Genomic DNA, 27,499 nt, shown 5'->3' on the forward strand with positions numbered 1-27,499 from the left:
TTAAGCACAAAACACTAGTGTTTGATTTTACCTTCTCACTCTCCATTTGCATTTTAAATTCCACCATATTGTGATCGCTCTTTCCGAGGATCCCCAACTATGAGATCATCCCTAACTATGAGGTCATTAATCAATCCTGGCTTCATTACACAGGACCAGATCTAGGATCGCTTGTTCCCTCGTAGGTTCCATTACATACTGTTCTAGGAAACTATCGCGGATACATTCTATAAACTCCTCCTCAAGGCTGCCTTGACCGACCTGGTGAAATCAATCGCCATGTAGATTAAAATTCCCCCATGATAACTGCTGTACCATTTCTAGATGCACCAGTTATTTCTTTGTTTATTGCCCACCCCACTGTAACGTTACTATTTGGTGGGCTATAGACCAAGCATGTGGCCTTTTCGCAGCCTGATCTTAAGCCTAAGTATCATACTGTTCCGCCCAGGCCCTACTATGGCATTATTCATATACCTTATCTGCTTGTTCAAGTGTTGTTGATGGGCTGCAGTGCCACTCACATTCGACACGGTGACAAAAATGGGCCATCAAGGACACTACTTCTGTTGTTTTGATCACTTTGCATATATGGCCAGGCCAAACAAATTGTAGCTAAAAGGTAGCAGAAGTAATGGCTGTGCCAGAAATGGAGAATGATGGAAGTGACAGCATACAAGTGCGGTAGAGAATTTTCGGTCAACCCCTCAAAGCCTTACCAGCCACTAGTTGAGAACATGATCAATTTCATTTCACAAGAGTATTAAACAATGGGGCGGCACGATGGTTAGCACTGCTGCCTCAAAGCGCCAAGGACCCAGGCTCGATTCAGACCTTAGATAATTGTCTATGTGGAGTTTGTATGTTCTCCCCATGTCTGCATAGCTTTCCTCTGGGTGCACTCTCTGTCCAAAGATGTGGTTAGGTGGATTGGCTATGCTAAATTGCCCCTTAGTGTCTCGGGGAGAGCAGGTTAGGTTACAGGGGTAGGGTGGGTGGGAGAATGGACCTAGGTAGAGCACTGAATGGCCCCCTTCTGTACGGTAGCGATTCTATGATTACAATAGTTCCATGGTCCCTTGCTGTTTTTTTTCCAAAATGTAGTTAATTAAATTTAAATTTTCCCAGCTGCTGTGTGGAATTTAAACTCGTATTGGGAACTTTAGTTCAGGCCTCTGGATTACCAGGTCAATAACATAATCACTCTGTTATTGTACCCTCTGGTGGTGGAAATGGTGATATAAATTTGGTGGATGTGGATAGTGATAAAGTAGAAGGTGAGGACACTGCCAAATTAGAGATCAGAGCAGCAACATGGGAAAGGAGACAAACTTAGGCAGATCCCATCAACCAGAACAGGAATCCTCAGTTGACGACACAAAAACATTTCAGAGGCTTCGGTGAAAGTTAGTATCAGAACCAATGATAGAGAAACTGGAAGAATGTACTTCTTACGGTTAAATAGTTGTGATTTGAAATAAGTGTAGTGCTGAGTATTGTCTGCTTCGGTATCAAGCTAATTTAATGAACATGTTAATCCCCTTGCAGTTCTAGTTGCACAAGACTCCAGTTAAACCAGGACAGCTGTCAACAACTCCCAGTCAAGCTAAACTATGCTTAATCTGCAATGGTTAAGGAAAGAGGAACAGAAAGCTACTTTTTAACGGTCTTAAAATGTAAGTTACTAAATAGAAAACATTACTTCACAGGAGACCTTTAGATAATTTGATTTATTTGGAAATGCAGGTGATAGTTGGCATTGTAACATCCAGTGTAGAGCACTGATTAGAATTTGAACCTGACGGACAGATCTTACTTTGCCATTGCAATTAGATATCCAGTGAGCTTAACAGTGTCCCAACCGGTCATATTTATAAGGTTTTGGCCAATAGATTTGTCAGATCTAGATTGTCCATGAAACAAAAGTTTGGTTAAATATTATCTTACTGAAGATGGTCATTGCCTGGAACTTGTATGTCATGAATGTTACCAGTCACTTATCATTCCAAGCCTAAACATTTTCCAAGTCTTGCTGCTGGGCAGCACGGTAGCACAGTGGTTAGCACAGTTGCTTCACAGTGCCTGGGACCCAGGTTCGAGTCCCGGCTTGGGTCACTTGTGTGGAGTCTGCATGCTCTCCGTGTCTGTGTGGGTTTCCTCCCACAAGTCTCGAAAGATGTGCTGTTAAGTGAATTGGACATTCTTAATTCTCCCTCTGAGTACCCGAACAGGTGCTGGAGTGCAGCGACTTGCAGATTATCACAGTAACTTCATTGCAGTGTCAATGTTAGCCTATTTATGACATTAATAAAGATTATGACAACTTCAAAAAGAGTTGCAAAACATACTGAACAATTATTAGTTAGCATCTCTCACTTCTGACATGGAGGTATCACAGATGAAGATGGTTGGGCCTAAAACACTACCATCAAAAACTGCAGCAGTGTCCTGGGGCTGAGAACTTTGTGTTAGATACAACTCCAACCACTAGAGGGTTCTCGGTCACAAGATAGAGACATGTTGTTGCAATTATACAGAGTGTTGGTGAAACCGCATCTGGAGTATTGTGTCCAGTTTTAGTCTCCTTCTTTGAGGAAGGATGTGGTGGGAGTTTGGAGGAGGTTCACCAGATTACAGGGATGAAAGATTTGATGTACAAGGAGAGATTGAACAGTTTAGGCATATACTTGCTGGAGTGTAGAATAATGAGAAGGGATCTGATTGAGGTATATAAATTGCTAATAGGGATCAATAAAGTAAACATAGACCAAATGTTCCCCCTTGTGGGACAATCTAGAACGAGAAGTCAGATACAGGTCGAGAGACAGTACATTTAAAACTGAGATGAGGAGGAACTACTCGCAGAGGGTGGTGAATTTATGGAACTCGCTGTCCCATAGTACAGTGGAGTCTGAATCATTAAATGGTTAAGGTGATAGATATATTTCTGATTTTTTTTTAATGGGTTTAAGGGGTATGGGGAACAGGCAGGGAGGTGGATTTAACACCAGGAAGAGATCAGTCATGAAATGAAATGAAATGAAAATCGCTTATTGTCACGAGTAGGCTTCAACGAAGTTACTGTGAAAAGCCCCTAGTCGCCACATTCCGGCGCCTGTCCGGGGAGGCTGGTACGGGAATCGAACCGTGCTGCTGGCCTGCTTTATAAGCCAGCGATTTAGCCTTGTGAGCTAAACCAGCCCCTGATCTGATTGAATGGAGAAGGCTCAAAGGGCAGAATTGCGTATTTCTGCTCCTAATTCCTATAACACCCCTCCAATCATCCCCAATGACTTAAATTCTGTTACGCCTCCTTGATGCTACCCTCTGTCAAATGTTACCTTAATATCAAGGATAGTCACCTAGAGTTCAGCTCTTACCAAGGCTGTAATCTTGAATTTATGCCCCTATTTGTTACTGACCAGTTGGGAAAAAAAGATCCTCCAATCTCACATCTTTTCATAATTTTGAACACATTTTTATCTCCTTAAACATACGTTGGTGAAAAGTTACATCACAGCTTTACTTTGTTACTCTTGTGCCAGAACATCTAAAAGGTTCATGATTGAATCATCCCTGCTCCCAATTCAAATCAGCGTATTCCTCAGGACTACAACATCTTTAAAATGGAATACAAGATTACCTAATGTAAGCCATCACTACTCCCATGTGTAGTGATTTCTTCATCTCCACCACATTATCTGTGCAGCAGGTTGGAAGGAAAAACAACCTTCAATTTGGCAGCTTTCATGGTTAAGACAATGATAGGACATGCATGAAGGGTCACCAGTCCATCGCTTTGCTTAGAAAATAACTCTCGTATTGTTGAAGAGTGGAAAAGAAAGGTTTTTTTTAAAAAATCTTAAATCACCCACAAACCCACTATTAATCACCGACCACAATACAACATACTTACCATTTATCATTCAGTTGCCATCGATTTTGTAGTTAGAATGTGGGCAAATATAATAAGCACAAATAGAGACAACAGTGATTTTTAATCAATAAATTCAGGCAATGTACAAAAAACCTAATTTTTCAAATCATAGTATCAGATCTTCATCAGAATTAAACTTTCTCGGTCATATCCACCAGAATGAATGCGATTTAATTACGGCTCAGCTTTATATCAAGAAGCACAAAAGTAGAATAATGTACAAATGTTCAACAAGCACAAAATGTAGAACTTGCTAAACCAAATTTTAAATAGTTCCATTACAAATAATTGATAGAGAAAAGTGCAAAAGTTAACATTTCAAAGTGTATTTAATCCTGTGTGGAAACCTTTTTCATCTTAGTTTTAAAAGAATATAAGAAAACATTGATACCACAATAAGGCTTTTTCCTCCCTTAGTTTCAGTGCCTTACTTTTAATAAAGAAAATAAATATTCTTTAAATGAGCTTACTTTCAAATCATTGCAAAACTAAGAGAAAATAATGCTGTGATGGAAAATCCCAGAAAAATGACCTGATGCACTTTAAAGTGCCTTAAATGAAGAACTGAATTGCTACTTGTGTAATGCACAATGGACAATTTATTACGATCAGTAATTGTTTGCATTCTCCCAAGCAGTGCTGCCTGTACAAGGTCTCTGCATATAACCCATCTAAATTTTAGAAGGCTGCTTGTTCATAATTTTTACTTCCCCTGAAGGGCAGGAAGTTTGCGTAGGAAACTTTACATTATTAATAAAACAGATTGCAAAAATTAAAAATATTTTCTAATGTACACCTTCCTACTTAAAACAGTAGTTGTATATTATTTTATTACAGGACATAACAGTAACTGTCAACAGATACATCATATCCTCAAATAGTGTAGTTCACTACTCAGGAATTTGTAGTTTGTTTCTGTGCACCTTTACTCATTGGCCATTTACCAAGACATAGCTACTATATTTACTATTGATAATTAATGTCAATAGGAAGTATTTTCTAGCTTCTTTCAATGCACAGATGTTAAACTTGGACAATATTAAGACTGTTCTCAATGCAACAGTGGAAAAAGGCCCAAATACAGAACATAGATGCATGGACATTTAATACAAATATTCAATGCCATCTAGATTTTGAGTTAGGTTTTAATGCAGGGGTGGGCAAACTTTTCCGTGCAAGGGCCACATTCAGAAATTCACAATTTTAAAGGGCCGCATAGTATATTAAGTAAAATAATTACTTCACCCGGTTATGATTCTGGGCGCCTCATATAGAACAGAGAACAGTACAGCACAGAACAGGCCCTTCGGCCCTCGATGTTGTGCCGAGCAATGATCACCCTACTCAAGTCAACGTATTCACCCTATACCAGTAAGTAACCCTACAGCCCCCCCCATTAACATTTAAAAAAAAAAATTTTTTATGACTTGGTGGGCCGCATAAAGACCTTTGGCGGGCCGCATGCGGCCCGCGGGCCGTAGTTTGCCCACCCCTGTTTTAATGGGATCGGTGACCTTTCCACAAGTTATTACAGCTCCAACTATGCTCAAGCATGCTTCCAGTTGAATTACACCTACTGATCGTTCTTGCTAAGCTTCCGCTACAATTTCCCAGACAAAGTTCAGCTACCAAACTGCTCCACCCAAGGAGTCAGTCATCAGAAACGAATTCCCAAAATTCTCCACTAGCAATGCTCAGTTTGCCTTACATAGGGAAAGGTCTTTTGATTAAAGAAAAACAAGGCAAAGACACGGCTAAAGACTAGACCTCAACAGGCCAAATTGGCCGTTGCTCATTCCTGATTTTTATACAAGTTATCATTATAGTGTTGATACAAAAATAGTTTATCAAGTAGTACACAGTGCAGACAATACTGACTGATGTGAAAACAATCACACAGTACTCATGGGTGCTACCACTCCAAAATGCTCAAATGTAAAGAACAATCTGGTCTTCAAAATTTCTTGGATTGCATGCAGTTTGTCAGACCAGTAGGCCTGTTCAAGATGAATGCAAAATAAACTATAAATGTTGACTGATACAAGCTTCATATCAAGAAGCCAGGAGAAAACAAAGTTGCTGCAATACATTACATACAATTATTCTCCAACAGAATAATTTAAAATAAAAGGTGCACGCTCAGATTAAGTTGTCATGGCATTCATCTTTTCAAATAGCAACTTTATATGGCTTCCAAAATTTATGGCCACGCGTATACTTTGTCCAGACCTAAATGTGCAGAAACAATTATTCCTCTACTCCCATTCATGTCATCAACCACATAACCAGTGATGGTATTCAGTAACAGGCTGCAATTGATAAACACAATCGTGGTCCTGAATTTGACCTTCGCTGAGACAAAGAACTTTCCTTCACGAGTAGAATACCAACATTCACCTTTTTGTTCGGCATCTAGCGATTTATACCTACTAGCTTAAAACAGAGATCAAACTCCTCAAAAATGATCCCAATCAACTTTCTGAAAAGGCTGATTCTCTTTAAGATTATTAAGAGTTTGGTGCTTTTAGCCCTTTGCATTGTAACCTCATTTTCCAATGACAAATACAATTTTTTTGACAAGTCATCACAGAGTAATGCCATAAATGTAGTAGTTGATGAACTATTATAGACACTTTGTTAGGTTTGCAGATCAGAGATCATTGAACGCAACTCAAAGTAAAGTTATTAATTTCTAATGGGTTAATTGCAAACAAAATCCTGCACTCTATTGTAGCTAGGGATCTCCCTGCACTCAACGTAAGGCATTTGAACGGAGGGCCTGTTTGCCCAAGAAGTGAGTTTTCTGTGTAAATTGAAGAAACTGGATTTTTGCATATCGTCTTCAGATGTGTCATTATTGCTTTTTTCAATTCTTGTAATGCACTGACTCGGAACATCTTTATCATTTTAGTTTGTGGCAGTTCACTCATTTTCCTCTAATTTTGTAGCATTTATGGATTTGACAAATTTCATATTAGTTATTGTCTGATCATCTTTTCACTGACATATTGGAAGCAAACATCAATTAGGAATAGAATATTTGTAATTTCTTAAGTAAATTTGTCAGACCAATTCCACTTTGGAAGATGAACAAAATGTTCAGATTTGAAAAGCCTTTAAGAGCTAGTTTAGTGCACGAGGACTAAAGGTTTCTTGAGGTAAACAAACATTAAGAAATTACACTACATCCTTGACGCAACAGTCCTTGGGAGCTAAGCATGTTATACTGAGGTGCATGCTACGCTGAATGCCTCATAAAAGTAATATTAAAACTTAATGTAGAAAAAAAACTGGGAGTCAAAGTCCAGTGTTTTAACTAATATAAGAGACTTAACAATCATAATATGTACAGAGAGCCAATATCCTCATTGCATTATGTTAGAAGATAATGCACCATGAAAGAAAAAAAAATGCATTTATTAAGCTAGTCAACTTTGAACTTTTTGTTCATCTTTCTTCAGCACATGCAGAAGAGCAAAAATTCTTTAGCATTGATTTGTTTTGGAAGACCAGGCATATACGTGAATAAATTCACTTCCGCTGTTATAATCAGTAGCTTTAAACTCTTCAACTGTCCTTAACTAACTTGGATTTGCTGCATCTGTGTTCAACAGCATTTACATTGGGCTGAATTTTCCAGGGGCGAGAACAGTGAGTTCAGGATGTGTGGCGTTATTAATGTGAAAATTGACCAGCATATTCAGGAGAGGAAGAAAGACATCATTAGGTTGTGAATTTCCAGAATATTCAGGTCAATTTATCCCACTCTTCTGTTTGCCTCACACAAAACACCATCTCACCAATAATCTTCTCGTTAAGAACTTGCTGGGCTTGTATATCAATCTCCCATTAAAACTGCTGTTTAGTTAGGGCTTATAAAGACCCTTATTACAGATGCAATGTTTGTTAATGCAATGTCAATCTCGGGCCCAGAAAGGAAATACATTAGACGGCTGAGTTTTAATCCTGCTCGTCATAACTTTTCATAGAGAAAGTTCAAATTTGAATTATTTTTCCTTACTTTCACCTATTTTTTTCTCAATCAATCCATTCTTTCTTTTCAGCTCTTTCTGTACCCGATTTGACTCAAATTCACATACCCTCCTTCTTGGTTGTAACTCTTTGTTTATTTCTCAGTCCATAAATTTCATTGATTGATACACACCAAGGTCCCACCCAGATGCCGTGTCATTAGCTCACATTTCCAGAAAGTTACTGCACAAATTATATTCAAACTGAAGAATGCAGAAAATATACTAACGGACAGTATAGGCCACGAGATGCTCCAACAAGATATAGCCCATATAGCATTCCGGTTCTCTTCTATTGTGCTGTTAGACCATTGCCCTTTTTCTACTGCATAAAGTTTCCAAGTTGATGTGGCAAGACTGAAGTTCATGTTTTTCCAAAGGTTCTGCACCTCATATCCATTTCTATAATGTACCACAAGTTTCTCCACACTTCATATTTCTTCAGTAGGAGCACTTGGTGAATAAGTGCTACTGCTTTTAAATTTGGTGACCTTTTCAAACATGTATGTTTGATATTTTGTCTTCTTTCACCTTTTTCTGCACTGAGCCTATAGACCTTAACATGGCACTTTGATTAAGCCGAGATGAAATCTGTAAAGTACTGTAAATTGATTTCCTAGCTTCGCTATGGCCATTCTCTTGCAAGGCAATCTCGTCAGCTGGAAGGCAAAAATGGATCACAATTATTCACTCGCATTCATTTCACATAATTAAGTAAATCTTAATGACATTAATTTAAGGTATAATCTGCAACTAGAAGCCAATAGGTCAGAAAACTTGCTTGTTTAATTATAACAGTTTAATTTAACATGTACATAAACACTCAATTTCTATCTTTTACAAACAAAGAACAAAGAAGAAGAAAAATTACAGCACAGGAACAGGCCCTTCGGCCCTCCAAGCCTGTGCCGATCCAGATCCTCCATCTAAGAATGTCGCCTATTTTCTAAGGATCAATATCCCTCTGCTTCCTGCCCATTCATGTATCTGTCTAGATACATCTTAAATGACGCTATCGTGCCCACCACTACCACCTCCGCCGGCAATGCGTTCCAGGCACCCACCACCCTCTGAGTAAAGAACTTTCCACGCATATCTCGCTTAGACTTTACCCCTCTCACCTTGCACTTGTGACCGCTAGTAATTGAGTCCCCCACTCTAGGGAAAAAGCTTCTTGCTATCCACCCTGTCTATACCTCATGATTTTGTAGACCTCAATGAGGTCCCCCCTCAACCTCCGTCTTTCAAATGAAAATAATCCTAATCTACTCAACCTTTCTTCATAGCTAGCGCCCTCCATACCAGGCAACATCCTGGTGAACCTCCTTTGCACCTTCTCCAAAGCATCCACATCCTTTTGGTAATGTGGCGACCAGAACTGTACGTAGTATTCCAAATGTGGCTGAACCAAAGTCCTATACAACTGTAACATGACCTGCCGACTCTTGTACTCAATATCCCGTCTGATGAAGGCAAGTATGCTGTATGCCTTCTTGACCACACTATCGACCCGCGTTGCCACCTTCACGGTACAATAGACCTGAACTCCCAGATCTCTCTGTACATCAATTTGCCCCAGTGCTTTTTCATTTACCGTATAGTTCGCTCTTGAATTGGATCTTCCAAAATGCATCACCTCGCATTTGCCCGGATTGAACTCCATCTGCCATTTCTCCGCCCAACTCTCCAATCTATCTATATTCTGCTGTATTCTCTGACAGCCCCCTTTACTATCTGCTACTCCATCAATCTTAGTGTAATCTGTAAACTCGCTAATCAGACCACCTATACCTTCTTCCAGATCATTTATGTATATCACTAACAACAGTGATCCCAGCACGGATCCCTATGGAACACCACTGGTCACAGTTCTCCATTTTGAGAAACTCCCTTCCACTACTACTACTCTGTCTCCTGTTACCCAGCCAGTTCTTTATCCATCTAGCTAGTACACACTGGATCCCATGAGACTTCACTTTCTCCATCAGCCTACCATGGGGAACCTTATCAAACGCCTTACTGAAGTCCATGTATATGACATCTACAGCCCTTCCCTCATCAATCAACTTTGCCACTTCCTCAAAGAATTCTATTAAGTTGGTAAGACATGATCTTCCCTGCACAAAACCATGTCGTCTATCACTGATAAGCCCATTTTCTTCCAAATGGGAATAGATCCTATCCCTCAGTATCTTCTCCAGCAGCTTCCCTACCACTGATGTCAGGCTCACCAGTCTATAATTACCTGGATTATCCCTGCTACCCTTCTTGAACAAGGGGATATTAGAAATTCTGCAGTCCTCCGGTACCTCACCCGTGTTCAAGGATGCTGCAAAGATATCTGTTAAGGCCCCAGCTATTTCCCCCCTCACGTCCTTCAGTAACCTGGGATAGATCCCCATCCGGACCTGGGGACTTGTCCACCTTAATGCCTTTTAGAATACCCAACACATCCTCCCTCCTTATGCCGACTTGACCTGGAGTAATCAAACATCTATCCCTGACCTCAACATCCGTCATGTCCCTCTCCTCGGTGAATACCGATGCAAAGTACTCGTTAAGAATCTCTCACATTTTCTCTGACTCCATGCATAACTTTCCTCCTTTGTCCTCGAGTGGGCCAACCCTTTCTCTAGTTACCCTCTTGCTCTTTATATATTAATAAAAGGCTTTGGGATTTTCCTTAATCCTGTTTGCTAAAGATATTGCATGATCCCTTTTGGCCCTCTTGATTCCTCGTTTCCGAGTGGTCCTACATTCCCGATATTCTTCCAAAGCTTTGTCTGTCTTCAGTCGCCTAGACCTTATGTATGCTTCCTTTTTCCTCTTAGCTAGTCTCACAATTTCACCTGTCATCCATGGTTCCCTAATCTTGCCATTTCTATCTCTCATTTTCACGGGGACATGTCTGTCCTGCACTCTAATCAACCTCTCTTTAAAAGCCTCCCACATATCAATTGTGGATTTACCTTCAAACAGCTGCTCCCAATCCACATTCTCTAGCTCCTGCCGAATTTTGGTATAGTTGGCCTTCCCCTAATTTAGCACTCTTTCTTTAGGACCACTCTCGTCTTTGTCCACTATTCCCAAAGTAATCCCCGACTGAAACTTCAAACACCTGGCTAGGCTCATTCCCCAACACCAGGTCCAGTATGGCCCGTTCCAGCAGTCAAGACAAAGAAATCCTAAAATGGGGATTGAAAATTCTGGATTCGTTGCTAAAAGTAGAGCAAAAGCTTTGTTTAAAGAGCCACTTGGAAATCCTGGACTGGACTTTGGAATAAAAACCGCTGATCAAAAGCAGTGCTATGAAAGAAGATTTAAAAAGTGTATTTTCTGGAAGTGAAGTTTGGAAACTCCCATCTGACAATATCGGGCGGGCGGGGGGGGGGGGGGAAAGAGAGGATACGGAGGGGAAATGCACAGACACTAACTTGGGCTCAGAGCGGTGTGTTATGTGTTTTGACAAGTCAGGCTATATTTGAAGGGTGTTACTGAGACGGGTGGCATTGCAGCACAGTGGTTAGCACTGTTACTTCACAACGCCAGGGTCCCAGGTTCGATTCCCGCTTAGGTCACTGTGCGGAGTCTGCACACTCTCTGCATTTCCTTCGTGCGCTCCGGTTTCCTCCCACAATTCCTGAAAGACGTGCTCGTTAGGTGAATTGGACATTCTGAATTCTCCCTCTGTGTACCCGAACAGGCGCCGGAGTGTGGCAACTAGGGTATTTTCACTAACTTCATTGCAGTGTTAATGTAAGCCTACTTGTGACAATAAAAAAAATTTAGATTATATTGTAGCTTAAGCAAGGTACACTTTCCAATCCATATTAATCTTAAAATCTGTGTGTATTGTTAAGCTAAGGGGGAGTAAGAGGAATATTATCATTCAAGTTTTCATGTTTAATAATTAAAAAAAAAACAAATTTGCAGTCCTTTGGCTCTGTTCCTCCATGTTTTGTAAAAAAAAAGTAAACGTTATGGGGCGCGATTCTCCGCAAATGCGGTGAATCGTAAAGGCTACCATGAAACTGGCCGTGTTTCACGGCAGCCTCCGCGCCCCCTCCTGGGACCCAATTCTCTCCCCACCCCGGGCGGGGCTAGCAGCGGGGCCCCGTGAAGCACGGCATCACGGCCTTAGCGACCGTCGCTAAGTCCGCGCGCCAAGCGTCACGCAGGCTGACGCGCACGAAGACGTCAGCCACGCATGCGCGGGTTGGACGGCTCCAACCCGCGCATGCGCGGGGCCGTCATCTCCCTCTGCCACCCCGCGGACAGATCCTGCAGGGCGGCGGAGGGAGAAAGAGTGCGTCCATTACGGAACTCGGCCCATCGTCCTGGGGAGAATCGCTGTTCGCCGTAAAAAACGGCGAGCAGTGATTCGTGTCGTGGGGCGGCCGTGGGTTGGGGGGGGGGGGAGGAAAGAGAGATAGCGGGAGGGTGTAAAAAAATGTTGGGGACGCTCTCCCGCTATTCCCCTACCCGTCGTGGGCAGCGGAGAATCGCGCCCATGGTCTTTTGAGTCAGGGTTCCATTCCGGGATCTTCCTGTCCAGTTATATCAACTGGGATGGTAACAAACCTGTGTAACATATTTCGGGAGTTTGATTCCATTTTCAATAATTTTTTTTAAAAAGAGAACTTTCTGACTGGCAGTTGCATCATACATAGCCAAACTCCCATCAATTTTGGTGCCTAACCCTTTTCAGACTTGCACCTCCCATCAAACATCTGACTTACTCAGAAGGGCCAGGGAGAAATAACCTTCCATTGGTCATTCCGCTATCTGTAGAATGGAACAGGAATGAGAGGCGCAACTGGCAGCTGTCTACTTGCTATTACCCCTCATTGGTAGCCCTGAATTAATGCTTGCTTTACACAAGTTTTATGTTCCAGCATAAGGAAATAAGCTCTGCAAGAAATGTCAGCACAAATTCCCATTGGCAAGAATAACCAGTTTTTTAAATCATTGTTACCTGTATATACTTATGCAGAGTAATTTTTAAGCCCTTTATAAAAACCTTATTTCATATCAGGCATTTCATAAAGTGCACAAACTGCTAAATTTAGTTACACTGAAATCATCAGCTTGGTTACTTGCAGCCCATTTCGAACAGCACCAAATTATGAATTTGGTTTATTAACTGATTCACTTACTTATACTTTGAGAGCTTAGTTGTAAACATGCAACTTACCTTAGTCACTATCTGATTCCATTACAAAGAGTGGTCTACAATTGCCCTGGGTGTTGTGCCCTTCTAACGCTTCAATGTTGTTGAATATCATGAAGCATTTCCGACATATGTGCCGTTCATTTTTTATATTAACTGCATTTGCTTGTGAACTGGGTGGGTGATTCGAATCTGTGGCTAACTTCCTTCGTTTTGGCATACTGATATATCGTTCATCTAGGTAGCTTGGTGGCTGTGGTCTGTAGTACTTTTGTGGTCTGCCATAGGTCTTATGTTCTTCCGTACCACTACTACTCTTCTGTTCTTGGCTAGGAGATGGCTGCAAAGCTGAAGGATCCTTGATCTGCTGTGACGGACTGTCACTATTCTGTGACACTGTTGCAGCTTCTTCCCTTACAACACCTTTCGAAACATTGTTCTGCAACACTGCTGATGTAGACCCTGAGCTCAAGCATCTGTTGAATGACTGGTCTTATCGGAATCAGCAGTCCCATCACTTGGCATATCACCTGAGAAAATATGATTCATATCTGACTCACTTAAAGTCTCTTTCAATTCACTGTGCCCATTTACTATTTGTTCATTATTAATGCAACAGTTTATGTTGCCTGATTCAACAATCAAGGGTTGCTGATCTGATTCAACGGAAATATGCGGAGCGTCACTTATCGTGCCATTTTCATTTTGATTCCCACTTTGCTTGCTAACCACACTATGAAGGTAGGTCTTTGGTTCTGAAAACTCTTTTCGGGACTTCCACAATGGAACTAGCAATTCCACAGCATTCTGTTCTTGCTTTAAGCATTTGTCTTCAGTTGCCTTTGCTCGTTGGCTCAATACTTTGCTTGCCTGAAAGTTTCTTTTATCGCATTCGGTGAACCGGATGGATTTGCAGCTTAAGTAATGTTGTGCCTCATGCTCATAAAGCATATCGAGTTCATCAAACAATTTGTCACATTCATGAAAGCTGCACTGTGCTTGGAAAACTTCATGATCCTTGGTATGAGTTGCAAGTTCTGAAGTGGACTTAAATGTCTGGTTACAGCCACATTGTAAACAGAAGTATAATTTAGGATACTGATGCCGTTTCAGGTGGTCAATTAAATGCTGGGAATACATGAATTTTCTTTGGCAATAACGGCACTTGCCTTTATACCACTTCATTAGGTAATCTTGCACATTTTCATCAGAGGAGTGACATTTCCGTGCATGCTTAGTCAGAAACTGTATCTTAGTGAAGACCTTTGAACAACCATGACCTGGACAAGAGAGGAAACCTTCAGTTCCACTGTCAATTACGGTTTTGTCTTTTGAAACAGAACAATCTTGCACCTGCTCTTGTCTGCATAGAGCTCCATTATTTTTGTGCGCTGTGAAACTTTGTTTGGTAAGAACACAGTTCTTCAGTTTCTTTTTGGTTGGAGCGGTATCTGCGTCTGAACTAAATACTTCTTCTGTCATTTGTTTAACCGCATCATCATTTGCTTGAGGAGCAACGTCTTTGTTAGGATCTTCCTGAGTTCTCAAATGCTCATTCTGTGCTCCATCCAGACCAGTTGAACAATGTGGCTCATCTGGAACATCAGCAACACTAACTTCAACTTCCTCAGCTCCTGTTAACATTTTGAAGTTACTCGGTTCATCTACATTCGCAGATTCTGAAGTAGTTGTTCTGTTTCCATTATCAAGAATTCCATTTACTAGTGCACATGTTTCCTGCAAACCAGCAGTAACAGTGGAAGATTTTTGAGTGTTTGTGTGAGCAGCAAGTTCTTGTTTTCGAAGCTTCCTCAAGTGAGTCTTTAAATGCTTCAACATCTGTCCCCTCAATCTGAACTTCCTTGCACAAATTAGGCAAGAAAAGGCACCTTTTTGCTGATGAACCTGTGCATGGCGTACAATGTGCCCACCAAGAAGCTCCTTTTTACACAGCACACAGCGGTGCATTGGAGCAAAGTGGCCATCTGCCCTGGATGCGTTTGGGTTTAGCTGCAACATTTTAGTAGATTTTCTCTTAGTCTTGGTTGCTGTATTTCCATTAGATGATAAGCTATCCTCATGCTTTGCAACTAGATCACATCCATGTGCATTGATTAAGGCCACTTTGTCACGCATTAGAGCAAGACAGTTTTTCTTCAAAATTCGCCAGTCCCAAAATTCTGGATCAAAAGGCCAGGTGGTTTTTAAAACAAGCAGCAACTCACAGCGAAGAAAACTTGGAACCGAGCTAGTATCTTCAGTGTATAGCTGATCTGGCTGACTGTACAGATTTTCAACGGCATGAAACGATTCTGATGAACACTCAGAGAAAAAAACTGTAATAGTGCAAGCTCTACAGAAATCCAAATCATTTGGCAGCAGATACGAGAGTGTTTTACACACCAAAGTTTTAGTATTTGGTTCATCTTGATAATCTATCCGTAGAGCACGTGCACAGAGCTCCACACAGAATTGCAAGCCTTCAGCTCCAACCTATAATATTTAAACAGCACATATTCAAAGTTATTTGATATTTGCATTCTAAACCAGAGCACACAAATGTACTAAGTAATAAAAATATATTGCTAACACTGATATTTCTTTCTAAAGCCACAATTGCATATTTTTGATTTGCATCTCTGTACAAATATTAGATGAGGACCAATGCTAAATGGATTGCAGGAAAAAAATGCATTTCTGTAGAGACTGCAGCAGAAAAACAGCATGATTGTGTATCTATCTCCCTCACCTCATCCCAGTAAAATAACTTAATAACCCATGGTCATCAGCAAAATATTATACATACCTACAAATAAGAGGAAGGGTTAAATACTCCTTTTTAAAACAACTACATAAATGGCTGTGTAGAATGTTTGTCCAAATAAGTTTTTCTCCAAAGAAAAACACAAAAAGCTTGAAACGTGAACAACATCTCCAGAAGACAGTTTAAATTAAATTAATATAGTTAAATAAAAACATTTTGAAGTACAACTGTGCAAGTAGTAGTTAACAGGGCTGGAGTTGTGGACAAAACAAGTACATTTCAGGTCATGAAATGATAAATTATCACTGCTACTCACATCCCTCAAATACAACCTCACTGCCTACCTCATAAATAAACTAAACTGAAATCTCAATGATAGATTTATGGGGGTAAGCCACTTATGTTCTTTGAGCTCTGTCATTCAATGAGACCACTGTTGATCTGTAAAGTCCACATATGCACCTCATACCCCTCAATACCCTTGGTTAAACAAATGTCATTTGTTGAACGAGAGTTCTATAACATTATCTGCATGTAAATGAGTCCCCCAACTTCATTTCTGAAAGACCTATTTTAATTCTTAGGTTATGTCCCATAATCTGAGCCTCCCCAACCAATGGAAATAGTTTCCTTCCAACTATCCTATCAGTTCCCTTAATATCAGGAAAATGTCGGTCAACTCATCCTACAAGCGTATATTCCAGGGAATGCAACACTAAGTTTTTGTAATCTCACCTCTTAATTTAACCCTCACAATGCAAGCATCAGTCTGGTAAATCATTCCTTCCATGGCCAATGTATCGTTCTTAAGGTGTAGAATTGAACCCAAGTTTGGTCTATCAGAGATTTGCACTGCTGCGGTATAACCCCTATATCCTTTGTATTCTCGTCTTCTCAATAAAAAGCCCAGTGTCACATTAGTCTTTCTGATTACTTCCTGTACCTGACATGGCATTTTATTAACCAATGCAGTATTCGTGCGTACAAACCTTGGAATAATAGATGCTAACGATTTTGAGAATAAGTGCGGAAAATAAACATTTTTACTGGCACAGCAGCAAGGTTACTTACCTCATTCTGAATAACCCTAATAAAGAGGAAGATATGACTGACATTTCTGGATGTTAGCAAAAGGTGATGACATTTCTCTAGAAAGTGTCGCTTGGATGCATCAAGTGTCAGCTGCAGCTTGCTCCACACCAATATTAATTCCCTGTGTAAATTTAAAAGCAGTTGACAGCAATATGTTAAAAACAGAGTTGTCCAAGAAACCACTAGAGGATAATTAGACGCGTATGCTCAATGAACTCGTGCCATTTAGTTGCTTCTAGTCTGTTTCACCCGAGTAGGTTTTGTATGAAGCAATCGACAAAGATAAAACCGTCAAGAAAATAGATTTAAAAGAAAATTTAACGATTCTTGCAATCTTACATTTAACCCAACTGCTCATACCCATTTAAATGTAATGTTGCTGACAACCTGTAAAGCAATAGCTAGGCATTGCAATGCATTTATGAATGGCTCACAAATTATTTATCCCAATTATGACAACGTACTTCAATGGAATAACTAAGCACTTTTTGAACAGCCAAATCCAGGAAAACTGAGCAAAGATGGGGGAAAGGAAACCAAGGTTTATAAAAAAAATAATAATATCAGACCCATGGAGTGCCTGCACTCTTGTTCTCAAGTTTCCACAATTTTCTTTTAAATTTCATTTACAAATAAGATTAATGCAATGTTTCGCAATTAATCTTTCAAATCAAAAGAACTTGAAACATAAGTAAATTTACTGTTAGAAAATTTCTGCACCATTAGAAAACAAAGTCAGAATAAATATAAACCATGAAGCTATAACTGCAAAAGGACTAGAAACGTGGCATTTACAGTGCAGAAGGAGGCCATTAGGCCCCTCGAGTCTGCACCGGCCCTTGGAAAGCGTACCCTACCCAAGCCCACAGCTCCGCGTAACCCAGTAACCCCACCTAATCTTTGTTTTGGACACGAAGAGCAATTTAGCATAGTCAATCTACCTAACCTGCACATCTTTGGACTGTGGGAGGAAACCGGATCACCTGGAGGAAACCCACGCAGAGAGAACATGCAGACTCCGCACAAGCAGTGACCCAAGCGGGAATCGAACCTGGGACCCTGGCGCTATGAAGCATCAGTGCTAACCACTGTGCCACCCTGCCTTCGCAGGTTAAAGTATATTTCTCTACCACCAAAACAAAAAAAAAATCACCTCAAGAGTTCCATCGTTTCCAGAACAGTTGGACAATAGAATTTTTTTTAATGGAATCTAGCAACTGATAAGATTAAGAAAATAATGTGCAATTTTTAAGTTTATTTGGCTTATTCAGGCTTTTAGAGGGTAAATGCAAATAGAGATGTAGATCCTGCCATTATAAAATATATTTTAACAATGAGATCCAGGTCAAATTTGTACAATACCTGGTATGGTGTTTTCAAATTATTGCTCAAAAAAATGCAAAATATGTTATGTTCCACATGAATAACCGCAACCTCATCATCGGTAAAATATTTACCTAGTACAATACATGTCTCCATTTCTGAGCTGCTGAGTAAGGAATGCCACACACAAAATCCAAGCTAATTCCTCCTGCCCTTCCGAATCCAATCTGCAAATAACATCAAGAGCTTCCCGACAGTCAATTCTGGCAATCTGTCACAGAGGAAAACAAGTGGGGAAAAGTCAATGGAAGTTCCTGGTCCTTGAATACTCATCAAAAGTTTGACATCATAACTATCCAAGAGAAATATACTGATGCCACTGTCAGGTTAGTCTTTCCTTAAAATGTGAAAATGGGCTTTTCACAGTAACTTCATTGAAGCCTACTTGCAACAATTAGCGATTATTATTATTAAAATCAGTTTCAGTGTCTGTTATAGTTATTTCATGCTCACTTTTACAGATGTCAGCTTTTTCCTTCCCAAATTATTAAATGAATTTCAGATTCATAGTGGAAATTTAAATCAGAATTCTCTGGGTTATTAGTCCACGCCTATGGATTGTTAACTAGTTCTCGCTACACTACGTTACCCACACATGAACAATAAAAAGCAAATGGAATATTGGATAAAATAGTCAGCAAAGTAAAAGACATGTCCTCAAAAGTTAAGCTGAGATGTTAGAACGCACTGTTCAGATGATATTTGGAGCACTGCATTATTGGCATCGACAATGAACTGCGCCGAGGGTGTGTCACATCTCAATTGAACATAGTCTGCTGTGCTGTACAGGCCAACTTGAGAGAGGCAGTTCCTTCTGCATCTGGCACAGATGAATAACCTTAGAAAGCACTATTTATCTTTGGGGATTTTTCCTCCCAGCGGGCTCACTTTTGCCATTTGTCATTTATTTTGTCCTCTGCTTTGTCCACATTGTTCCTCACTGCTCATCTTTGGGGGTGCATCGATCATCCATTCAGCTCACATGGCACAGCCAGCAGAACCGTCACTGACCCCTGCATGCTGGTGTACTTCCAAATTTGACACTGTCTTGCCAGGAGATTCCCAATATTTGTCTACGGCAACAGAAGTGGAAAGCTATTCAGCTGCTTGCTTGGCTTGCATATGTTGTCCATACCTTGCTACTATGCAAATCATGCTTCAAAAAGAAATATATATACTGGAGTGGGAGTGAGAAGGGCAAAAGTCCATCAAATGGTGAAACACAAAAACATTAAACTTGAACTTTAAAGTAAACTTTAACTTTTAAGGGACGATAAGCATTTTGTATGGTTTACAAAATAAGATAGGACACCAAAGGCCTGACCCATATTCAAAAACAACTGAAAGCTAAAAGTCAAGACAAGCTTAAATGGCTGATAAGCCTTTTTGTACTCAACTTTCAAGTTATGTTCAAAAGGTTTGGTAGTCAAACACAATAGTCATATGCAAAACTATTGTATGTCAGAAATCCCACAAAAAAATTATTTTAAATAAAAATAGAAAATACTGGAAATACTCAGCACGTCAGGCGGAATTTGTGGAGGCAGGGGCAGAGTTAACATCTCAGGTCAATGACCTTTCATCAGCACTGGGAAAAGACAGAGATAATAATAGGCTTTGCACAAGTTAAAGGGGAAGGTGGGAAAAAGAACATCTGTGATTGTTTGGGGCAACGGGGAGGGGCGGGGGGTGAAAGAGAAGAGACTGAATAACAAAAACAAGGCCAAAGTGATAACAGAAGGGGAAAAAAAGTCTAAATAGGGTGTGAATAGCAGAATTGAGAAAATCAAGGTTTAAACCAAAATCAAATAAAACAGAAACAAAGTGGACCAGAGGTTACAATCTGAAATTGTTGACTCAATGTCAGGTTCACAAAGCTGTGAAGTGACCAGTCGTAAGATGGTCTATGAGTTTGCATTGAGCTTCATTGGAACACTGCAGGAAGCAGGACAGAAAGATCAGAATGAGAGCAAGGTAAAGAATTAAAATTACTGTGACTAAACGTTTGGGGTCTTACTGCAGACTGAATGAAGATGTGTCGCAAATCAGTCGTCCAATCTATGTTCGGTCTTTGCAGCGTAGAACAGAGTGTATTGTAAACAGTGAATACAAAATTGAAAGTAGCGCAGATAAAGCTCTTTCACCTCGGAGTATTTGGGGCCTTTGACGGAGAGAGATGAAGGGGTAAAAAGGCAGGTGTTGTTACTCATGTGTAAGAAGGAGAAAACTGTTGGGGGTGACTGAGGGATGAACTGGAACATCATGGAAAGAACCATCCCTTCAGAATGCTGAAAGAAGGGAGCAGAAGATACATTTGGTAGTTCCATCATGCAGGTGTTGATGGAAATGGTGGAACATGATCCACTGAACATGATGGCTCATGGGCTGGAAGGCGAGTACAAGGGGAACTCTTGTGGTTCTGGGAGAGGTGGGAGGAGAGAGCATGAAATGGAATGGACACGGTTGAGGGTCTTGTAAACCATGATCAGGGAGAATCCATGGTTAAGGAAAACTTGTCAGAACCATTGTTGCAGAAGGCTTCATCATTCAAACAGATGGGGTGGAGACAGAGAAACTGGAAGAATAAAATAGAAATTTTCCAAGAAGCAGAGTATGAGGAAATTGTAGTCATGATAGCTTTAGAAGCTCAAGGCCTGAAGGTGAACATTGGTTGATTATCTCCTTTTCTGGGGTAGGTTGAGAACTGGAGGAAGGAAATGGGTCGGAGAAGGAGTGGAGATTGGAAGCAAAGTGGATAAAATTTACCAGTTCACTGGGAGAGCAGGAAACAGCGCCAATGTACTTATCAATAATAATAATAGCTTTATTGTCACAAGTAGGCATCAATGAGGTTACTGTGAAAATCCCCTAGTTGTCTGTTCGGAGAGGCCGGTGGCTGCTGGCATTGTTCTGCATTACAAGCCAGCTGTTTAGCCCACTGTGCTAAACCAGCCCCTGTTGGTCTCCCTCAATAATGAGGGAGGGTGTCCAAGTAGGACTGGAACAAGGAATGTTCCACATGTTCCAAAATGGCAGGCATAGCTAGGACCCATGTAGGTAACCACAACAACACTTGTTATTTGGAGGAGGTCAGTGGTGTTAAAGGAGAATTTGTTTAACGTGAGAACATGTTCAGCCAGGTGGAGAAGGCTATGACGGATAGGAATTGGTTAGGCTTCTGTTCGAGGAAAAGTGAAGAGCCCTCATGTTGGGAGATGGAAGTGTAGAGAGATTGGATGCCCATGGTGAAGGAGCAAACTTAAATTGACACAGGGCATCGGGAAAAAATATTTTGCCCACTTGCTGCTACTATATTAAAAAGTACACTAGAATACTTATGAAATGAGAAACTTTTTTAATAAATCAAAATGCTTACAAAATGAAGCACATCGTATAACCTTACCTCCTGCAGCAAGATTTCTTCTGGTGAAGAGCGGCAGAGCCATGTCAAAAATAAGTGGAGGAAGTACTTGTTTGTGCCAGTTTGAGGATGATTTACACAGTATTTGGTCAACGTCATTGCTTCTCCAATATGCTCGTACTTCATCAAGTATTTCACTCTATATTCAAAGAACACTGGCGATTCTGATCCCAAGTATTCATTTACTGTTAAAAGCACAAAATTGATAGGAAAGCTCAATGAAATAAAGTCTGCCAGATTAAAGTACTTTTTGTAACTTAGTCTGTTTCTGCGAATGGCAACATCAGTTACGATCAGACAATGAGATAAAAACATTAAAGCAGTTTAGTCCAGTTAATAGACATACAACTGCGGCAGAAGAACGTACATTATCCCACTTTTAGTTTTATTTTCTTTGATATTTGCGATGGCCAACCATTCTTGAAAAAAAAATGAGCGTGTTTCTCTACTGTAACTATGTCTATCTTTTTAAAACAAGGCCACAAAATGAAAATTAGGCAATTTTCCTAGCAGTCCTACCTCCACCCATCTTGTCTGTCAAAGTGTACATAAAATCAATCATTACACTCCAGTTGACTGAAAGAACAGAATGAAGCTGTAGATGGGAAGGAATGCTTAGCTCCAGTTTCCTTGGCCCATTTGGTAAAATGACATGATTGCACTACAGTGGGCACGCAACTCCAGATTTTGTTTCAGTTCAACAGAAATTTGGTGCTTAGGTCACGAACAATTCTTCCAATTTTTCCATACATCCAGCTTTAACTGCACTGAAGAAAAAATATGATTTCCAGTGCACGATTTTCAGCTGCTATTGTAGAGATAGGAACTGGTACTGTACAAATGTACAAGCACTTTAAAACATTTTTGTGCAAATCAACTTCAAAAAAAGCTACCTTTTACTTGCACTTGGATTATACTGAAGAATCACTGCTGATTTGAATTTGAGCCATGCAGTGCAATTTAAACTAATGGAACAGCATGTCAAAATGATTTTAGTCTGTACAAAGGAGGATCTGAATCAATATATGATCTGCATGTACTATGCCCAAGTACTAAATTGCTTTGTAATTAAAACATAACCGTTAATTAGGTAATTCCCTTTACTCCTTTAAACATGACTGCTTACAGGTTCAGGGAAATTTCAATCTCCATGGGCTGGTTGTTTTTCGAGTTTTCAGCTTTCATGCTGGTGATGTTGAAATGAAACACTATGGGTACTAAGTGTCTGGCAGAGCTTTGTATTTTATTAACTCTTAAAACACAACTTTAAATCAATTTAAATGACCCATTAACAGCCTAGCGAGTATAAACGTACCCAAAAGGGGTCCCAGGTGCCATTTCCATTTATACTGAATTAGTGGAGCTGAGCTGTGATTGTGGCGATGTTACCACAATTACCTCAGTGCCCTCAGGCAGCTAGGAAGACTGGCAGAAAATTGATTAGCCAGGATTCTTACTTCAGTTTAATATTCAATGTCTTCTGCTAGAAAATGCAAGTTGTGTGGACATCAAGCTAGACCATGATTATTCTTATCAAAATGTTCTGCACTGTTCAATGGCTGACTGACCCTCTGCATCTAAGATCACACAGGGATTTGAGAACTCAAATAGCCACTGCATGCTCTTTGTGCTAATATATTCAAATAATTATACATGCTGCTGTACATCCAGGTTAATTTGAACTGAATGCTTAGATACCGGGCTGAATTCTCCGTTATTGGGACTATGTCCCCACGCCGGCGTCAAAACTATTTCAAGCCAGAAAAACTGGCATCAAAGGGCCACATATTACTAGCCTTGCAGGGGGCCAGCAGGGACCCGGAGTAAATCTCGCAACTTTTGCTGCAGATACGGGTCCCCACACTTCCGGGTCGGAGGCCTCACATGCGCACGGCAGCGGCTGCACTGCGGCGAACTCGGACCGCGGAGCTGGACCGTAAAAACAAACCCCCTAATTGGCCACGCACCGAACCCTCAACGCCTGTACAAACATTTCCCGGCCGCCTATAAGGCCCCCCCCCCCCCCCCCCCCCCTCCCCCTCCTCCCCCTCCGATCGGCCTGGCCCCGACGCGGGTATCCCGACTGGCTGGACCATATTCGATCCAGGCCTTTGGGACTTCGGCTAGTCGGCTGGAGAATGGTGGAGCGAGCCTCTGGCAATGGCCCCAGGTAGGTCCTAGGTGGCGTATTCGGCTTTTTGGGGGCCCACAGAATCGGGGAACCGGCGCTGGTCCAGATTCCGTGCAGGAAAGTGGATTCTCTGACCACGCGCCAGCCGTGATTTCTGCATCGGATGCAGAGAATCCAGCCCACTAACTTTGCTTCAGTGAAATATTTCAGGCTTTCCACAAGAATGTGTTGATCGAACCTGCACATGGCATAGTTGGGCACGATTGCCTGGCCTCTCCCAGCCAATGGAACAGCCGGTTCATTCATTTATTTCATTTCTGGGGCCACAATACTCCAGCTATCACCTTCTTAGAGCCTGTCACATTAATGCAAGTGTCTGACAAGAAAAATCTTCCCAGACTCTGAACACTGTTCCTCATTAAAATTGTGATTTAGAGTTTCTTTAAATTTCCACTACTAGAATTTTGTTCCCAGTCCCCGGTGCAGTTAGAACTTTATGCAGCCCATGAAAAACATTGTTAAAACTGGTCAAATGACCAGAAAAAAACAAATTACAATAATTTTCCTTTCTATTGTAGATTTAAGGAATCAACATCGGATGCATCAGCCTCTTACCAGAGACTTCATTTTGGAACCTGTCCAATTGTTTTAGATTGTTTTGTCTTCTTTGAATATACAATTATTATTGTTACACCTCTCTATTTCCATCCCTCCTTGCTGGCTTCTGGAATTTCCAATTCAATGCAATCTTATGTTGACAACAGTCAGCAACAATAACTGGAGTTTGATTTTAAAATAAAGATGACTTTTGCATTCAAAATTATTCAAACATGTGTCAATTTGAGTGATGAAGCAAAACAGATTAATTCATACGGAATGAAATAATTAAAGGAGTTTGAACATTTGAAAGTAGTGATATATTTACAAACCCCCATTTAAAAGAATTCAAGAATGGATCCATTGATTATGGAAAAAGAAACAAGATTAGATTTTCTTAGTGAGATGTCACCCACTAACTGACCCGATCAGCATATCATCCGGTGGCCTTGACACGATCATAATGAAGTGCCTCAAGAGGTTGGTCATGAGGCACATCAACTCCATACTCCCAGAATGCCTAGGTCCAGTGCAATTCGCATACCGCCATAACCATGCAGACGCCATCTCCCTGACCCTACACTCATCCCTGGAGCATCTCGACAGCAAGATTCCTACGTCAGAATTCATTGACTACAGCTCTGCCTTCAACACCATAATCCCAGCCAAGCTCCTATCAACGCTCCAAAAGCTCCTCACTCTGCAACTGGAGCCTTGACTTCCTGACCCATAGACCACGATCCGTAAGAATAGACAACAACATCTCTGCCACGATAGTCCTCAATACCGGAGCCCTGCATGGCTGTGCACTTAGCCCCCTACTATATTGTCTATACACACACACACGTGACTGTGTGGCAGAATTTGGCTCCAACTCCACCCACAAGTTTGCTGACGACATGACCGTAGTGGGTTGGATCTCGAACAACGTTGAGTCAGAATACAGGAGGGAGATAGGGAAGCTAGTGGAGTGATGTAACGACAACAATCCCTCCCTCAATGCCAGCAAAACTCAAGAGCTGGTCACTGACTTCAGGAAGCGAAGTATCGTACACACCCCTGTCGGCATCAATGGGGCCGAGGTGGAGATGGTTGACAGCTTCACTTTCCTAGGTGTGCACATCGCCAACCTGTCCTGGTCCACGCATGTCAACGCTACAACTAAGAAAGCACAACAGCGCCTATACTTCCTCAGGAAACTAAGGAAATTCAACATGTTCCCATTGACTCTTACCAATTTTTACAGATGCACCACAGAAAGCAGCCTATCAGGCTGCATCACAGCCTGGTATGGCATCTGCTCGGCCAAGACCACAAGAAACTACAGAGAGTCATGAACTCTGCCCAGTCCATCACACAAACCTGCCTCCCATCGACTCCATCTACACCTCCCGCTGCCTGGGGAAAGCGGGCAGCATAATCAAAGACCCCTCCCAACCCGCTTGCTCACTCTTCCAACTTCTTCCCTCGGGCAGGAGATACAAAAGTCTGAGATCACGTACTAACAGATTCAAAAACAGCTTCTTCCCCCTGTTACCAGACTCCTAAACGATCCTCTTATGGACTGATCTGATCTCTTCACACAATATCTCTACTGAGTAGTACTACACTCTTATATGTGCTTCACCCAATGCCCGTGTCAGTATATTTATATTGTGTATTCATGTTTGCCCTATGAATTTATTTTCATGTATGGAATGATCTCTCCGAACTGTACATAGAACAATACTTTTCACTGTACCTCAGTACACGTGACAATAAACAAATCCAATCCAATCAACTGCATATCATCTGTTTAGCACACTGGAGCTGTTTAGCACACTGGGCTAAATCGCTAGCTTTGAAAGCAGACCAGCAGCACGGTTCGATTCCCGTAATAGCCTCCCCGAACAGGCGGCGGAATGTGGCGACTAGGGGCTTTTCACAGTAACTTCATTGAAGTCTACTCGTGACAATAAGCGATTTTCGTTTAGTTCTCATAATAGTCAAGACCATTTGGACCATCATTTTTTTCAAAAAGATAGTCACGAGACCAGGCTCAGATTAAAACAGCTTAACCAGAAAAGCCTAATTTGAAAACATATTATAAAAAGTTGAACACAGAATTAAATGTATCACAGTGTGTATGTGCACTCATTATACGCACTCATTATACCAGCCCAGTTTACGTGGCATGAAACAGGCATAAAAATCCTGGAAATGGAGAGGTTTTCTCTACAGATGCTGCCAGACCAGCTGAGTATATCCAGTACTTTGTTTTCATTTCAGATTTTCAACATCCACAGTATTTTGCTTTTATTAAATCAAACAAATTGATGATTGCCTCTAGTCTAACCACAATGATGGGGTCAAGCAGTAAGCAACCTTCATTGGCTTAGGGAAAGCTATCGGCAGAACAGCAATCTATGTACTTGCATATTGTGTGATACAACCCAACAAATGGTATAACATGCTTACTTCATTTTTCCTGGAACATCTACGCTTAAATAATGGCGTACGCAGTCAAAGTGTCATTACAATGGTGCAAGTTTCAGTAAAATTTGGTCTCAAATGTTTTAAAGTTCAAACACAGGACTTCCGGTGCGACGGCATAGAGTAGCGGCCGCATTTTAGTTGGCTCCCCCATAGACTCCGATACTTTGGTCTTTTTTTGTTAATTTCGAAAATAATTTCCGTGATCTGTTCGGACACCCAGCAGAACAAACAGCTGGGAATCTGGGGATGTTGAAATGGACATCGAAGAGGGACGAAGGTGTGAAACTTCAGGCGCCAAGCCAGCGTAAGGACTCAAAGATGGACGGGATAATGGCAAAAGAGTTAAAGAAATTTTGTGCGGAGATGGATGAACATTTTCAGAAACATAGCCAGGAATTAAAGCGATAATTGAAAACTATGGTGGAGGCGGCTTTGGGCCAGGGAGCAGCTGAACAAGGTGACTGAGGCGGTAGGTGAACAGACGGAGAAGCTAAAGGG

General features: G+C 41.1%; 1 protein-coding gene across 1 annotated transcript in view; it reads right to left on the minus strand.

The window, feature by feature from the left end:
- Window positions 1-6,485: 6,485 nt before the first annotated feature.
- Window positions 6,486-27,499, minus strand: part of LOC119968842 (zinc finger protein 292-like) — a 56,623-nt gene continuing 35,609 nt past the window's right edge. Inside the window, 6 exon segments of the mRNA XM_038801711.1 lie at window positions 6,486-8,627; window positions 13,163-13,606; window positions 13,609-15,631; window positions 16,974-17,115; window positions 18,452-18,588; window positions 21,781-21,983. Coding sequence (XP_038657639.1) covers window positions 13,164-13,606; window positions 13,609-15,631; window positions 16,974-17,115; window positions 18,452-18,588; window positions 21,781-21,983 — 2,948 coding nt within the window. The 3' untranslated portion in view covers window positions 6,486-8,627; window position 13,163.

This window comes from Scyliorhinus canicula, chromosome 7, assembly GCF_902713615.1.
Source record: "Scyliorhinus canicula chromosome 7, sScyCan1.1, whole genome shotgun sequence".
NCBI classification, from domain to species: domain Eukaryota; kingdom Metazoa; phylum Chordata; class Chondrichthyes; order Carcharhiniformes; family Scyliorhinidae; genus Scyliorhinus; species Scyliorhinus canicula.